We start from the raw sequence: 15,594 nt of genomic DNA on the forward strand, positions 1-15,594 counted from the left end.
GCACATATTCATTAGAAACAGCAGCCATTCACCGTGCCATTCGGCACGAGCAGCGGACCACTTTGGCATATTGCTCATCATGATGTTTTTTTCGTCAATACTGAAACACGCGTGAACTACAAAGCCTATTTTACCTCATGAATAATAATTCAGCTTCAAATGGGCAACATCACAAATATGGAAACGTTTGGATTTGTCCCGAATGAGAGAGCCTAACCTTACCTTATGCTTAGCTTTAAATTATTATTATTATTTTTTTGTTTGTTTATTGCTAAGCCTATATTATTATGTACTGCAATTTTATTTATCCATTAGAATTATATATTTGTAATTCTTGTTCTGTTCTGATAAATTTGTTAAATTTAAAGTTCTTGTTGTAAAGTGAAGGGAACTAAAAATATCCTGTTGGCACATTATAACATTATTAGGCCAGCCGTTATTACTTCTGAGTGTAATAAAATGCAACTTATACATGACTTATATATATATATTTTTTGCTCTCACAAACTTAATTTATTTTTTAGCGTGTTTAAAAAAACAAAAAGATTAATCCCTTACAGTTTGTTACTGTGGTTTAACAGTAATTATAATTATTATATACTTAGGAATTAAGTAGCGTGTGAATAAATAAAATGCCTAGCCTACTTTTCAATGAAAGAACACTGAGAGTGTAGGGTGCTTCTGGTGTTTGGATTTTTACTTCAATATAATGAGCTCCACGTTTAAGAATAAACCTAGACTACGTTTCTCTCTCTCTCTCTCTCTCTCTCTCTCTGTTTAACAGCATTAACTTACAATGAAATACGTCTTCCTTCAGGCAGACTGAATGTTTTCCTGTCTTGCTAAATGTTGGGTCAGTTAGAGCTCGCACGCGCTGTGAAGCGGGAGCAGCTTACGGAGGACTCCGCTTGGTCTTAAAGCCTTCCGCGTACGCTACGTTCACAAATAACAATGATTTTCGCAAAAATAATGATTAATTATTAATTGATAATTTTTTTATTATTATGGTCTTGTGAAAACAATAATATGGGCTGCGGGAAAATAATGAATAAAAAGAGTAAGGCTGCTGTGAGTGCAGGCATGTTTCAGCCCAGTAACATGAGAACACACTGTTCCTCACAGCCAACAAACAGACCGAGCTCAGTTCAGCTGGAGGGGGTTTTGGGGTAGTCCTGTATAGCTTGTGGGGGTTGAAATAAAGGTGTGAATCTCTTGCTCTTTCATATGGACAGTGGCTGCATCCGAAAACTTAGGCAGTGTTTTTGCACGAAGGCACCTCATGAAACTGCCTCAGAAGCCTGTCCAAAATCAGAGTAATGGTTAAATTATCTACAGCAAAATATAGAAAGCTTTGGTTATAACTATGTGGATATTTAATTACTGCAATGTTAATTTGTCGCTAGAAATGATAAAGTGGAAAACGTTGATCAAAAACATACATATATACACAGGGTGCGATTTGCCGGGGGGGATGGGGGGGATTTCCCCCCCTCTGGTCTATGCATCCCTGCCTCTGCTGAATAACTTTAATCCCCGGTGGGGATAAAAACATCATGTAAACCCGCTTTGACGTCCCGATCTGAATCAAATGATTCGCGATACACGCTTTGAAGTCCCGATCTGAATCAAATGATTCGCGATACACGCTTTGAAGTCCCGATCTGAATCAAATGATTCGCGATACACGCTCTGACCAGGGGGCAAGGAAGTCGACCGGCAGTTGAAGTCGGCCGCGTGCCGCCATCTTGTAGCAGAACTTCACTTGCGTTAGCATCCCATTGACTCCCATTCATTTTTGCGTCACTTTGACAGCGAATAACTTTACATCTGAGGCGTTTAAAGACTCCATTTGTCCATTATTTATTTCTAAAGATACACATCAATGTATAAAGGGCTCCATTACCTTCTATGTTACATTATGGCCCCGTAGAAACAGTTTTTGTAAAAATAGGCTAACAATTGCGTCATAACCACTCGACTCTCTGTCGCACAGTAGAGAAATTACCGTACAGACAGGAAGAGAAGCCCGCAGGCAATCGGGGAGACGTCAAGAGATATGGCGTACTGGCGTTACATTTTAAAATACTATACAAAATAATTAATCAGAATACTTACTCCTGCTCACTCACGCCAAAGAACTCCCCGCTCAAGCTCGCCGTCTCTGCAAGATTAACGATGGCAGTTTGCACGCACAGCTACTAGAAGATTTACATCTGTCAAACAGGTTGCTGACGTCATCAAGCTTAGTTTGAGTCTGCGCGTCAGAAACGGAAGTGCTAAAAATCGCTAAAAATGGGCTTCACTTGTCTCAATTGAGTTCCAATGGGGTCGCTGTGTCCATTTCTTTTACTGTCTATGGCTCTGACGTCCAGATCTGAATCAAATGATTCGCGATACGCGATCCGATTGGAGTGCTTCGAAACAGTGAATCATTTTACGACGCAAACGTTAAACTGATTCGGAGTTTCAAAAAGATCCGTTGTGTTCTTTGCTCGCTTTCTCTATGTAATTCGTTGTTTGAATAACCGTGGACATTAAATCATTACAATTAATAGGCCTAACGTAGGCTTACAATGTTTTTATTAAACTGAGATCACACTAAATACAATTTCCGTCGTATTAAAAACATTTCATTAAAATTTTCAAAAGCATCCCCCCCTCTGTTTTTTTCACAAATCGCACCCTGTATATACACAAACTGAGCACCGACCACAACTTTCAGATGCCATCTTCATTTTTTGGCTTAACGGTTACAGAATGGAACGCACAGGATTGTGGGATATCAAAGGCAGCGAAGGATACATCTATGCTGCCTTCAAAAATCGGCCAGATGAAGACATCTCAGGAGACAGGTTATTCCTGCTTCCCTTGCTGCTGTTTTGTGATAGCTCCGTGTAGCTTTGTTTTTCTGTAGAATCTTTATATTACTATCACTCTCTGTTGTTTAAAGTGATAAAATATAACTTAATTCTCACCATATTTCTGACACTATCTATCACTCTAATCTGATTAATTTGATCGTTCACTTTTATTTTAAATCCGTGAGTGCAGTGCACCTGCATCGCGTTAGCACTCGTTAGCTTGTCATTAGCGTTTCCATTTGTGCCTATCGCTGTTTTCTTTTCTCCTCTCCTCTCTCGCTACTCTCTCTCTCCGGTTTTCACAAGTTCATCAAACAACTGTGGTAAGAATCTTTCATCAAGCACGGTGAGTAATGGCTTCTCCTGCTATTGTTATTTGCACTGCTTGCCACATGTATAGTTTATCTATCTCTGTCGGTGATGAGGGATTCACATGTGATAAATGCAGGGAAATAGTTAGGCTGACAGAGAAGACTTTCAGAATTAGAGACACGCATCCAAACTTTAATTGAGGACAGTAAGAATGTGAGGGCTCTAGATACGGCTTTGGATGCGTCTAGCTCAGGGAGTCCTGTACATTGTTCGGTTTCGGTAACAGGGCCTTTGCAGCAGGGCAACTGGGTGACTGTGAGGTGGCATAGTCGTGGGTCAAAACACCGCTCTTCTGTTCCGATCAAAAAATTAAACATGTTCTCCCCACTCAGTGATGCACCCACTGAGAAACCTGATGAAAGTGCTCTAGTTATTGGCGATTCTATTGTACGGAACGTGAAAATAGAGACACCAGCCACCATAGTCCAATGTTTACTGGGAGCCAGAGCGCCTGACATCTTAGCAAATTTAAAAGTACTGGCTAATGCTAAACGTAAATACAGTAAGATTGTTATTCACGCCGGTGCTAATGATGTTCGACTTTGCCAGTCGGAGATCACTAAAAATAACATTAAAGAGGTGTGTGAACTTGCAAGCACAATGTCAGACACTGTAATATGCTCTGGTCCCCTCCCTGCTTACCGTGGTGATGAGATACACAGCAGACTGTCATTACTCAATGGCTGGATGTCTAAGTGGTGCCCGCAGAATAACATAGGTTTCATAGACAACTGGACAAGCTTTTGGGGCAGACCTGACCTGTTGAAAAGAGATGGTCTTCATCCCTCCTGGGGTGGTGCCGCTCTTCTTTCTAGAAATATGGCACATAGTCTTAGAGTTTGTACTTGACTAACTGGGGCCCAGGTCAGGAAGCAGACAGACTGGCTAAACCGACGGTCTGCTAGCCGCCTCCAGTCACAGAAGTCAGTTAATTCTCAGCACATAGAGACTCTTTCACCTAGATATCACACTATAGAGACTGTGTCTGTTCCCCGGGCTAGAAAATACAAAAAAAACGTCCAAAAAAATTAACAATTTAATTGAGGTTAAAAAAAAAAAAACAGAACCAATATTGATAAACAAATGATAAAGCTTGGCTTATTGAATATCAGGTCCCTTTCTACGAAAGCACTTTTTTTATAAATAATATGATTTATCATATAATCTATATGTGCTCTGTTTGACAGAAACCTGGCTAAAACCTGATGATTACATTATTTTAAATGAGTCTACACCCCAAGATTACTGTAATAAACATGAGCCACGTCCAAAAGGTAAAGGGGGAGGTGTTGCTTCAATTTATAACAATGTTTTCAGGATTTCTCAGAGGGAGGGCTTCAAGTATAACTCGTTTGAAGTATTGGTGCTTAATATAACATTATCCAGAGAAACAAATGTTAGTGATAAATCCCCTGTGATGTTTGTACTGGCTACTGTATACAGGCCACCAGGGCACCATACAGACTTTATTAAAGAGTTTGCTGATTTTACATCCGAGTTAGTGCTGGCTGCAGATAAAGTTTTAATTGTTGGTGATTTTAATATCCATGTTGATAATGAAAAGGTGCATTGGAATCAGCTTTTATAGACATTCTGAACTCTATTGGGGTTAGACAACACGTCTCCGGACCTACTCATTGTTGAAATCATACTCTAGATTTAATACTGTCACATGGAATTGATGTTGATGGTGTTGAAATTATGCAGCCAAGCGATTATATCTCAGATCATTATTTAGTTTTGTGCAAACTTCATATAGCTAAAACTGTAAATTCTACTTCTTGTTACAAGTATGGTAGAACCATCACTTCTACCACAAAAGACTGCTTTGTAAGTAATCTTCCTGATGTATTCCAATTCCTTAGCATATCCAAAACCTCAGAACAACTTGATGATGTAACAGAAACTATGGACTCTCTCTTTTCTACCATTTTAGATACAGTTGCTCCTTTACGCATAAGGAAGGTTAAGGAAAACAGTCTGACACCGTGGTGTAATGAGCACACTCGCACCCTAAAGAGAGCAGCTGGAGGAAAACAAAACTAGAGGTATTTCGTATTGCTTGGAGGGAAAAAGCATTAAAAACTGCTAAATCTGATTACTTTTCGTCCCTTTTAGAAGAAAACAAACATAACCCCAGGTATTTATTCAATACAGTGGCAAAATTAACGAAAAATAAAGCATCAACAGGTGTTGACATTTCTCAACATCACAGCAGTAATGACTTTATGAACTACTTTACTTTAAGTCAATACTATTAGAGAAAATTGTAACCATGCAGCCATCAGCTACAGTATCACATCAGACAGTGCACTATAGATCCCCTGGGGAACAGTTCCACTCATTCTCTAATATAGGAGAGGAAGAATTGTATAAACTTGTTAAATCATCTAAACCAACAACATGTATGTTAGACCTTATTCCATCTAAGCTCCTAAAAGAGGTGCTTCCAGAAGTCATAGATCTTCTGACTATTATTAATTCCTCATTGTTATTAGGGTATGTCCCCAAAACCTTCAAACTGGCTGTTATTAAGCCTCTCATCAAAAAACCACAACTTGACCCCAAAAAACTTGTTAATTATAGACCGATCTCGAATCTCCCTTTTCTTTCCAAGATACTAGAAAAGGTAGTATCCTCACAATTATATTCCTTCTTAGAGAAAAATGGCATCTGTGAGGATTTCCAGTCAGGATTTAGACCGTATCATAGTACTGAGACTGCTCTCCTTAGAGTTACAAATGACCTGCTCTTATCATCTGATCGTGGTTGTATCTCTCTATTAGTGCTATTGGATCTTAGTACTGCGTTCGACACTATTGACCACACTATTCCTTTGCATAGACTAGAACACTTTGTTGGCATTAATAGAAGTGCATTAGCATGGTTTAAATCATACTTATATGACCTCCATCAATTCGTAGCAGTGAATGAAGAGGTATCATATCGTTCACAAGTGCAGTATGGAGTACCGCAAGGCTCAGTACTAGGGCCGTTACTCTTCACACTTTACATGTTACCCTTGGGAGATATCATCAGGAAACACGGTGTTAGCTTTCACTGTTATGCTGATGATACTCAGCTCTATATTTCATCGCGGCCCGGCGAAACATACCAATTTGAAAAACTAACGGAATGCATAGTCGATATAAAAAACTGGATGACGAGTAATTTTTTTACTGCTAAATTCTGAAAAAACAGAAGTGTTAATTATAAGACCTAAAAACTCTGCATGTAATGACCTAGAACGCTGTCTAAGCCTTGATGGCTCCTCTGTCAATTCTTCGTCATCAGTTAGGAACCTAGGTGTGCTATTTGATAGCAACATTTCCTTAGAAAGACACGTTTCTAGCATTTGTAAAACTGCATTTTTCCATCTCAAAAATATATCTAAATTACGGCCTATGCTCTCAATGTCAAATGCAGAAATGTTAATCCATGCGTTTATGACCTCAAGGTTAGACTATTGTAATGCTCTATTGGGTGGTTGTTCTGCACGCTTAGTAAACAAACTCCAGTTAGTCCAAAATACAGCAGCTAGAGTTCTTACTAGAACCAGGAAGTATGATCATATTAGCCCGGTTCTGTCAATACTGCACTGGCTCCCTATCAAACATCGTATAGATTTTAAAATCTTGCTTATTACTTATAAAGCCCTGAATGGTTTAGCACCTCAGTATTTGAACGAGCTCTTGTTACATTATAGTCCTCCACGTCTGCTCCGTTCTCAAAACTCTGGCAATTTGATAATACCTAGAATATCAAAGTCAACTGCGGGCGGCAGATCCTTCTCCTATTTAGCGCCCAAACTCTGGAATAACCTACCTAACATTGTTCGGGAGGCAGACACACTCTTGCAGTTTAAATCTAGATTAAAGACCCATCTCTTTAACCTGGCTTACACATAACATACTAATACACTTCTAATATCCTAATCCGTTAAAGGATTTTTAGGCTCCATTAATTAGGTAAACCAGAACCGGGAACACTTCCCATAACACCCGATGTACTTGCTACATCGTTAGAAGAATGGCATCTACGCTCATATTAGTCTGTTTCTCTCTAATTCCGAGGTCACCGTAGCCACCAGATCCAGTCTGTATCCAAGTCAGAGGGTCACTGCAGTCACCCGGATCCAGTCTGTCTGTATCCAGCCCAGATGGTGGATCAGCACCTAGAAAGGACCTCTACAGCCCTGAAAGACAGCGGAGACCAGCACTAGAGCCCCAGAGACAGATCCCCTGTAAAGACCTTGTCTCAGACGTCCACCGGGACAAGACCACAGGAAACAGATGATTCTTCTGCACAATCTGACTTTGCTGCAGCCTGGAATTGAACTGCTGGTTTTGTTCTGGTCAGAGGAGAACTGGCCCCCCAACTGAGCCTGGTTTCTCCCAAGGTTTTTTTCTCCATTCTGTGACCGATGGAGTTTTGGTTCCTTGCCGCTGTCGCCTCTGGCTTGCTTAGTTGGGGACACTTCATTTACAGCGATATCGTTGACTTGATTGCAAATTATTGCACAGATACTATTTAAACTGAACTGAGCTGCATGATGACATCACTGAATTCAATGATGAACTGCCTTTAACTGTCATTTTGCATTATTGACACTGTTTTCCTAATTAATGTTGTTCAGTTGCTTTGACGCAATCTTTTTTGTTTAAAGCGCTATATAAATAAAGATGACATGACTTGACTTGACTTGTAGCTATTTGAATAAGACCACCTCTGAGTCATATACAGAATATATTCGCCAGTATATATATATATATATATATATATATATATATATAAATAAAAAATTGCGACAACCTCATTTTTATATGGTGAAAATTTTATGTGGTGTAATTATTCTGACCGTTTAGGTTTTATTAAAATTAACCATTGTTCTTCCATAGTAGCATACATTTAGATTAGATTAGAGTTAAAACCACACATACAGCACCTCAATACCATGGTAAAAATGCAACTACATGGTTTCTAGGGGTCTTAAAAAAAGTCTTAAATTTAGTTGTATCAAAAGTAAGGACTTAAAAACTCTTAAACTGTACAGGAAAGTCTTAATTATGATATCAAGAGGTCTTAAATTTAGGGACGGAGAGACCAGAATTGCGATATGGTTGAATGTGACGATTAAACTTCAAAAGGCTAAGGTTATTATTTCATTAAATAAACATGAGGGCTGCACATTCAAAGTCTGGTGCTGTGCTGCTTTGTGTACAGCTGTTATTGGGGAAACAGTTATATTCTACCAAACACTCCACCACTATGTGCTATTTGATATTATCCAGTATATCGCGGAAAGCAAACAAAACACCTACAGAGTGTGCGCATACATAGTGCGCATTTATAGTGCGTTTTTTCCACTGCATGAATCAGTCTATTAAAATGCATTTAGAATTATCACATACACACAGATATACAGAAAATTTATATATTTATATCTTTTTATATAGTTAATATCACACGGAGTGTGCCATTTTTTTCTCCAAAAGTCAGCATAATTACAAATGTGATATTGATTTTATACAGCAGTTCAATAAACAAGAAGTTAATATTAAGAGACTTACGTTTTAGACACCGTATTTCCTGTTTTTGCTCTATTTCTTCAACAAAAATCATTCCAACACAGCCACATGACGGTGTTTCGTTCTTGAATGAATCGCCCATGTAAATGATTCAGTTCAAACACAATGACTCATGAACAGTGACTTGCTGCCACCTACTGATGGTTTTAATTTCACATTTAAGGTACATTTTCATTTTTTTTTAAATTTAAACATAGGTTTTCAATGTTTTATGTTTAAAATATCAAAACATTATTTATGTATTAAAAGTTAAAGTATTCCACGTCGCTCAGAGCTGCATTAAACAGTGTGTCGATGCATCTAAATGACACTTCTAATGCAGATTCTGTGTTTCCTCTGAATTGCAAAGATCAATTTTACTGATACTGATTTCATCTGCTTGGTAAAAGCCCAAATGCAAGACTCAAAAGATGGGGTACAATTTTAGAAAAAATGGCTTAAAGGTAAAAATGGCCATAAAACTTGTTGGAAATGATTAATTTCTATTACTGCTGTGAACTGACCACACAGAAGAATATCAAGAAATTCAGGAGTCAGCTGTCCACGGTAGTCCTTGAGTTATCAGCACAATAACACACTGTTATTGATAAAATCCCAGAAAATTATCAAGATATAATTTTTTGTTGATATCACACACTCCTTATTTATTTTATTTAATTGATATAATATTTTATTGATAATAATTGTTTAAATTAATATAGTAATTAATACTTTTGACTCATCCATTTTCTTAAAAATGGTTTAAAGGCTGAAATGTAAAGTTTAACATTTTATAAAACGTTTTGTTTTTGTGAAAACTTGTATCTAAACTGCAAATGAATACAGTAATTTTACAGTTTAATATGGTACTATGGACACTGCCCTACCCCACTCATATGGTATTAATTTTATTTGTGCAGGTCTTAAAAAGGTTTAAAATTTGAGCTTAAAAATCCTGCAGAAACCCTGTTTCTAGGTATTTGTGTGAAAAACAGTAGTCTAAATACATTTAGTATAAATGCACAAACACTATAGCTTAACCACAAAAATACTGAAGCATTATAATATGAAAATCAAGTATTATTTAATGATAGAACTATAGCAATTAGAATTAAAACTTGGTAACCATGTATGAATGCATATTAGTCATTTTAACTGAACTTAGGACTAGTGGTGGTGCTTTTTTGGTCATACAGTGTTTCTGTAAAAAATGGGAAAAAACTAACAAAAATACTGATGATGATGATAATAATAATAATAATATAAAATGCACTAAGGATTAATGAGCTGCTGGATTCATGAATATTTATCATGTTGCCTGCGTATGCTTGAACTGATTTGCTAAAAACAAAACAGGGACGATAATAGGTCAGCCAGCCAATGAGACTGCCGTTTCCGCATTTGCTCCGCCCACTAAGGAAAACCTGGCAGTTCTTAAAAGCTGAAGAATATTAAGTGATAACCTCCCGCTCTCTCTCGTGAAGCCAACAAGGAAGTGACTAAAACTGCAATTCATCACTCCAAAAGGGGTCAGTCCCATAGACTCCTCATGTTAAAATACCCAACTTTACAGCATAAAAAAAAACATGTTTACAGCCTGGTCAAAAAATGATTTTGGTCTATACAGCTAATTTTGCCCTTCATGACAACTGTGAGGGGGGTGATTTTTTTTTATAACTCATCCATTTAAATTATATTAAGCCTTAAAGTTCTGCATAATTAAGGGCATGGCCACTTGAGTGACAGGTGGATTGCCGCTGCTGACACTGATGTCAAGCTAGGTGGGCGTGGCTTCAGCAACCAGCTCCCGCCTTTTTGCCCATTTTCGATTATCTGGGAGTGACGTGTGGTGACGCACTGCCAAAATGGCGATGGCCTGCTCCGCCCACTTTGAGCTTCAAAAATGCTCTTCAGAAAACAACGGGTGACGTCACGGACACTACGTCCATGTTTTTATACAGTCTATGAAGAATTCCAAAGGAACTCTGTTATTTTGACAGGAAAATACAACAAAGAATATAATTTACACTAAGTGCGTCAATTCTACATGTTATGCAAGACTCTCGCTCTGTCTTTTTCTATGCATGTGTGTGATATAAAGCGACGGCGAGTTGTGCGCCTTCACACTAGAGTTTACGGTACGTCAAATACGGTGCGCTGCACATCCATTGAGATGAACTGAAAAACATCATAGATTGATTGACGGAGAGTGAAACTCTGAAGCGCTCAGTCATAGAGAGTTCTGTGAGTGAAAATATATCTGTGCTTAACTTATACTTAGCCTCCAACTCACACACTGGTTAGCAAAATCTGAGAATTTATTAGCCATTGGCTAATATTAGACATCATTTAGTCACCCAGACTGAAGATTTAGTCACATATGTGAGTGATAAAGGGTTGTCTGTCGTTGCCTCTAGTTTTTTTTTCCAGCTTCGTTCACTTTCTTAAATAAAACATATTTCGTCTAAAAAAAAAAGTCTCTTGAGACAATTATCCATGCTTTTATAACTTTGGATTATTGCAATTCTGTTTCACAGTATCTCCAAGTCTCAGGTAGCTCGACTAAAACTGATTCAAAATGCTGTGGCTATATCTCTTAAAAATGGTTGCAAATATTACCACGTCACCCACATTTTGCGAGCCCTCCATTGGCTTTAAAATTCAGCTATTTGTGTATAAATGTCTACATAATCTTGCTCTGAAATATGTGTCTGGTTTACTGTGTCCCTATAACCCTCCTAGAAGTTTAAGATCTGGCAGTCTTAACTTATTGACAATCCCTTGCTCAAGGCTGAAACACAGAGGGGGTCGAGCCTTTTCGGTGGTGGGTCGACTGTGGAATAGCTTACCTTTCCCAGTTTTTAAATCTCTTCTTAAAACTCATTTGTTTTCCTTAGCCTTCAATGTGTGTTAATTGTTGATTTTTATTTCTGTTTCAAATTTGGTGTGTGTGTATTCTGCTCATGATTATTTTTATATTGCACTTGTAACTTTGCTCATGTACAGCACTTCGGTCAGCCTCTAGGCTATGTTAAAAGTGCTTTAATTAGGTTTGGAGGACAGTGGCCCTCCTTGAGGTGCGTTTTTAACACAGTTCCCTACCACAACCATTGCTCTATACAATGAAGTGTAAACAGAGCCTTCAACTGATCAATTTTTAAACTGAAGAACCACTTAAAAGTCTTTCCACATAGAGAACAAATATAGGATCCTCCTGTGGTACTTAAGGGTCTCTATACTTTTTTAACGGCTTCTCTCCTGTGCAAGTCTTCACGTGAGCCTTAAAATTTCCTTTTTGTGTGAAGCTCTTTCCACACAGTTTGCAGGTGAAAGGCTTCTCTCCGGTGTGAAGTTTCATCTGAGTACTAAGGCTACTTTTATGACTGAAGCTCTTTGCACACTGATGACACATAAAACAGTTCTCTCCCGAGTGAATCCTCAAGTGGGAATTGAGGGTCACCTTGCGTGTGAAACCCTTTCCGCACTGATCACATGTGAAAGGTTTGTCTTTAGTGAATGGTTTCTCTCCGGCGTGAATGTTCATGTGATACCTCAGGTTCAGTTCTGTCGTGAAGCTCTGTCCACACTGATCACATAAGAACGGCTTCACTCCAGAGTGCATTCTCATGTGGGAACTAAGGGTGTGATGGTGTGTAAAACTCTGTCCACACTGAGAGCAAGTATAAGGCTTTTCTCCAGAGTGAATTCTCATGTGGACTTCAAGGTTTCCTTTCTGATTGACTCTTTCCACACTCTTGGCATGTGAAAGAGATTTCTCCAGTGTGAATCGTGTGAATCCTCATGTGGCCTTTGAGGCTTTGAGCTTGAGTGAAACCTTTCCCACACTGCTCACAGGTGAAAGGCTTCTCTCCAGTGTGAACTCTCATGTGGACCTCAAGGTTTCGTTTTCGACTGAAACTCTTTCCACACTGATGGCAGGTTAAATGACTGTCAGATTTGTTAATCTGAGCTCTGTTTTGTGAGGAAGTCTCTTCAGTCTTTGTGGACTTTTCTCCAGTTATGAAATCATAATGTTTCTCATGCTGATCTTTCTCTTTTTTCATATTGTTCAGTTGTCGTCTCTCCTCTTTCAGCGCCATTAGGTCTAAAGCGAAAAAAGACATATGGGTCATTCCTGTTATACAATGACTTTTATGTCCCAATGATTTATTTACTCATATTTTCTCTAAAATGAGTCAGATATTTATAAGAAATGGCTTAAATTGTATATTTAGGTCTTCTTTATCACTTAAACAGAGATAATATACATTATAAATACTATTTTGTATTTTACACACCTTTTTTCAATTTTATTATGTCCTCAAAATATGTTTTAATTATGTTATAGACTAGGCTAAACTGCCTCTAATCATATATATAAATCATGTGAAAATATAGTTATTGTTTTTTTCAATTTTCTTCAATTACCATGTCCCTGAAGTCATCTTCCACCCTGTTAGTACATACTTTCTCGCCTTCCAAAACCGACTGCAATTTCACTGAAACCATTTTCAAGAAGTGACATCATTTATTTGTCCCACTGGAATTCAACTGTACAAACTGAGGTAAGCTTCAACTCCCACTCCTAGCTTTTTTTTTAGTTTTTTAAATGTTATCTTGCTTGTCCCACCCTTAAAGTTCCACCCTGTTAGGCTATATTATGGAGAATGTTTGTCCTATCAAAAAATGTAAAAACAAATCTGACATAGTTATAAAAGTTCTGTTAATCTGTAGAAGAGTAGCTAGCTAAACGTTGATCACTCAAACAGCTATGGCTAACTTAGCTCAAACTTTTCCACGCTGTTAGATTCCACCCTGTTAGGTCTATAAACAGGGTGGAATGTGAAACTAACAGGGTGGAAATTCTAATAGAATAAATAATAATAAAGAATAGAATAATAGAATAAATAGTATTTAGAGTATATAGCAAATTCTATATATATATAACTGTGCAGAACCCTTAAGCTCCCAGGTCACTCACTGGTAGAGAACTTGAGCTTGGAGGTAAAATAAAATAAAATAAAAATTAAAAAGACCACCCACTAGGCTGAGCGGGGAAATATTAAAATATTTAATACAATTAACGCAGAATCCATTTTTTCCATCATAATTATCATCAAAATAAAAACCACAAAAAATGGCATCACTGTCCATTACTGATCCTTCTTGTGATGGTTTTTGTGTTTGTTAATCTAGTTAATCCAAATTAATTATTACATCTTTATTTTTAATCAAATATAAATAAAAAATCATTTATTATGTCTGTCCTCTATAATTTGTAATTATTTCTTTAGCCATGTGAACAGAGAACTGTTTTGCCACCATGATTGATTGTGATAAGGAAGCACTTAGCTATTTTTTGTGTCCCTCCACACAGGAAATCTGGATTTTTTTAATAAATTTTTTTGGTATTGTTTTGAAACAATATTATATAGGTGCAGTTCCACACATTACAGACAGGAAACCATACAGGACAATGACGGAAAGCTTGTCCACCGTTAGAACCTTAAAACAATTAATTTCAATTCTCTGTATGTATGTACTGTACATTTAGACAAGTCATTTTAAATAATAATTTGACAGCAACGTTAAATGTTTGGCACACTTCCCTCTCATTCTGTCACTCTAGAAGCACTAACACTAACTAACAGCATATATATGTTTTTGAGCAATTTTTTTTTTCCAACCTATTGGCAAAAATGGGTACAAAAAGTACCTGTTCTTAATAATTAAGACATTTTATTTCTTTAATAATTGTTTCGTTATTATTTTGAAAACAAAAAAATAATAATATTGCATAAGGGACATATACTATCCAAGAAAAGCTCATTATTGTTTAACATTTTCATTATTCTTTCTTTATTTTCTTTCTTTCTTTATTTTTTATTTCGAACAACAACCAATAAAATAAAAAAATAAAGTAAAATATGAACATACAACAATTGTGTTACCACATAAATGCAATATCAAAAATAAAATTACATGTGTTCGAAAAGGAGCGGGCTGAAGCAAAAAGCTTGTTATTTTCCCACCCCTTATATAACCATACAAAATTCCATCATATATGAATTATCCCACCACATACAACACATCCTTATTGCACAACAACCATTAAACAAATACATTAAATAAATAAAACATTAGAAAAAATATCTTATAATCAATCTTTTAACCCACCCTCATTATTCTTGTTCCACCTCATAACCTTTTAGTAACTCAATATTATACAACTTTTTAAACTGTTTAAAGTTTGTACAGTAATTTAACACCTGTTCCAACTTATTCCACAACCCCCACATATAGTGATGCACATACTTTTCAGAGTAGTTCTTATATTGAACTTTTTAAAGTTTAATTCATCTCTCAAATTATACCCACCCTGCCTCTCCATAAACATTTTTTGTATATTTCCCGGAAGTAAATTATTTCTTGCTTTAAACATGACTTGTACCATTTTAAATTTAACCAAATCAATAAACTTTAGTATATATGATTTCAAGAATAGTGAATTTGTGTGTTCAAGATATCCTACATTATTTATAATTCTGATTGCTCTCTTTTGTAATGTGCATAACAACTGTAGGTTGGTTTTGTAGGTATTTCCCCAGATTTCCACACAATAACTTAAGTAAGGCACTATAATGTATTATACAGAATATAGAGTGATTTATTATTCAAAATATATCTTGTTTTATTTAATATTTCTATAGTCTTTACCAGTTTTGCTTCAATGTGTTTTATATGTGGTTTCCAGCTAATTTTGTGGTCTAAAATAACACCAAGAAATTTATTTT

General features: G+C 36.8%; 1 protein-coding gene across 1 annotated transcript; it reads right to left on the bottom strand.

Annotated features, from left to right (window-relative positions):
- Window positions 1-11,232: 11,232 nt before the first annotated feature.
- Window positions 11,233-12,556, bottom strand: LOC109090884 (gastrula zinc finger protein XlCGF57.1-like). Its single transcript, XM_042721026.1, has one exon. The coding sequence runs from the start codon at window positions 12,510-12,512 to the stop codon at window positions 12,024-12,026; it is 489 nt and encodes a 162-aa protein (XP_042576960.1). The 5' UTR covers window positions 12,513-12,556; the 3' UTR covers window positions 11,233-12,023.
- Between the last annotated feature and the right edge of the window lie 3,038 nt (window positions 12,557-15,594).

The sequence above is a fragment of the Cyprinus carpio genome, chromosome B3 (genome assembly GCF_018340385.1).
Source record: "Cyprinus carpio isolate SPL01 chromosome B3, ASM1834038v1, whole genome shotgun sequence".
In the NCBI taxonomy this organism is placed as follows: Eukaryota; Metazoa; Chordata; class Actinopteri; order Cypriniformes; family Cyprinidae; genus Cyprinus; species Cyprinus carpio.

Excerpts from the sequence above, each read along its gene's own strand:
- LOC109090884 (XM_042721026.1), bottom strand. The coding sequence starts at position 12,512 with ATGAGAATTCACTCTGGAGAAAAGCCTTATACTTGCTCTCAGTGTGGA.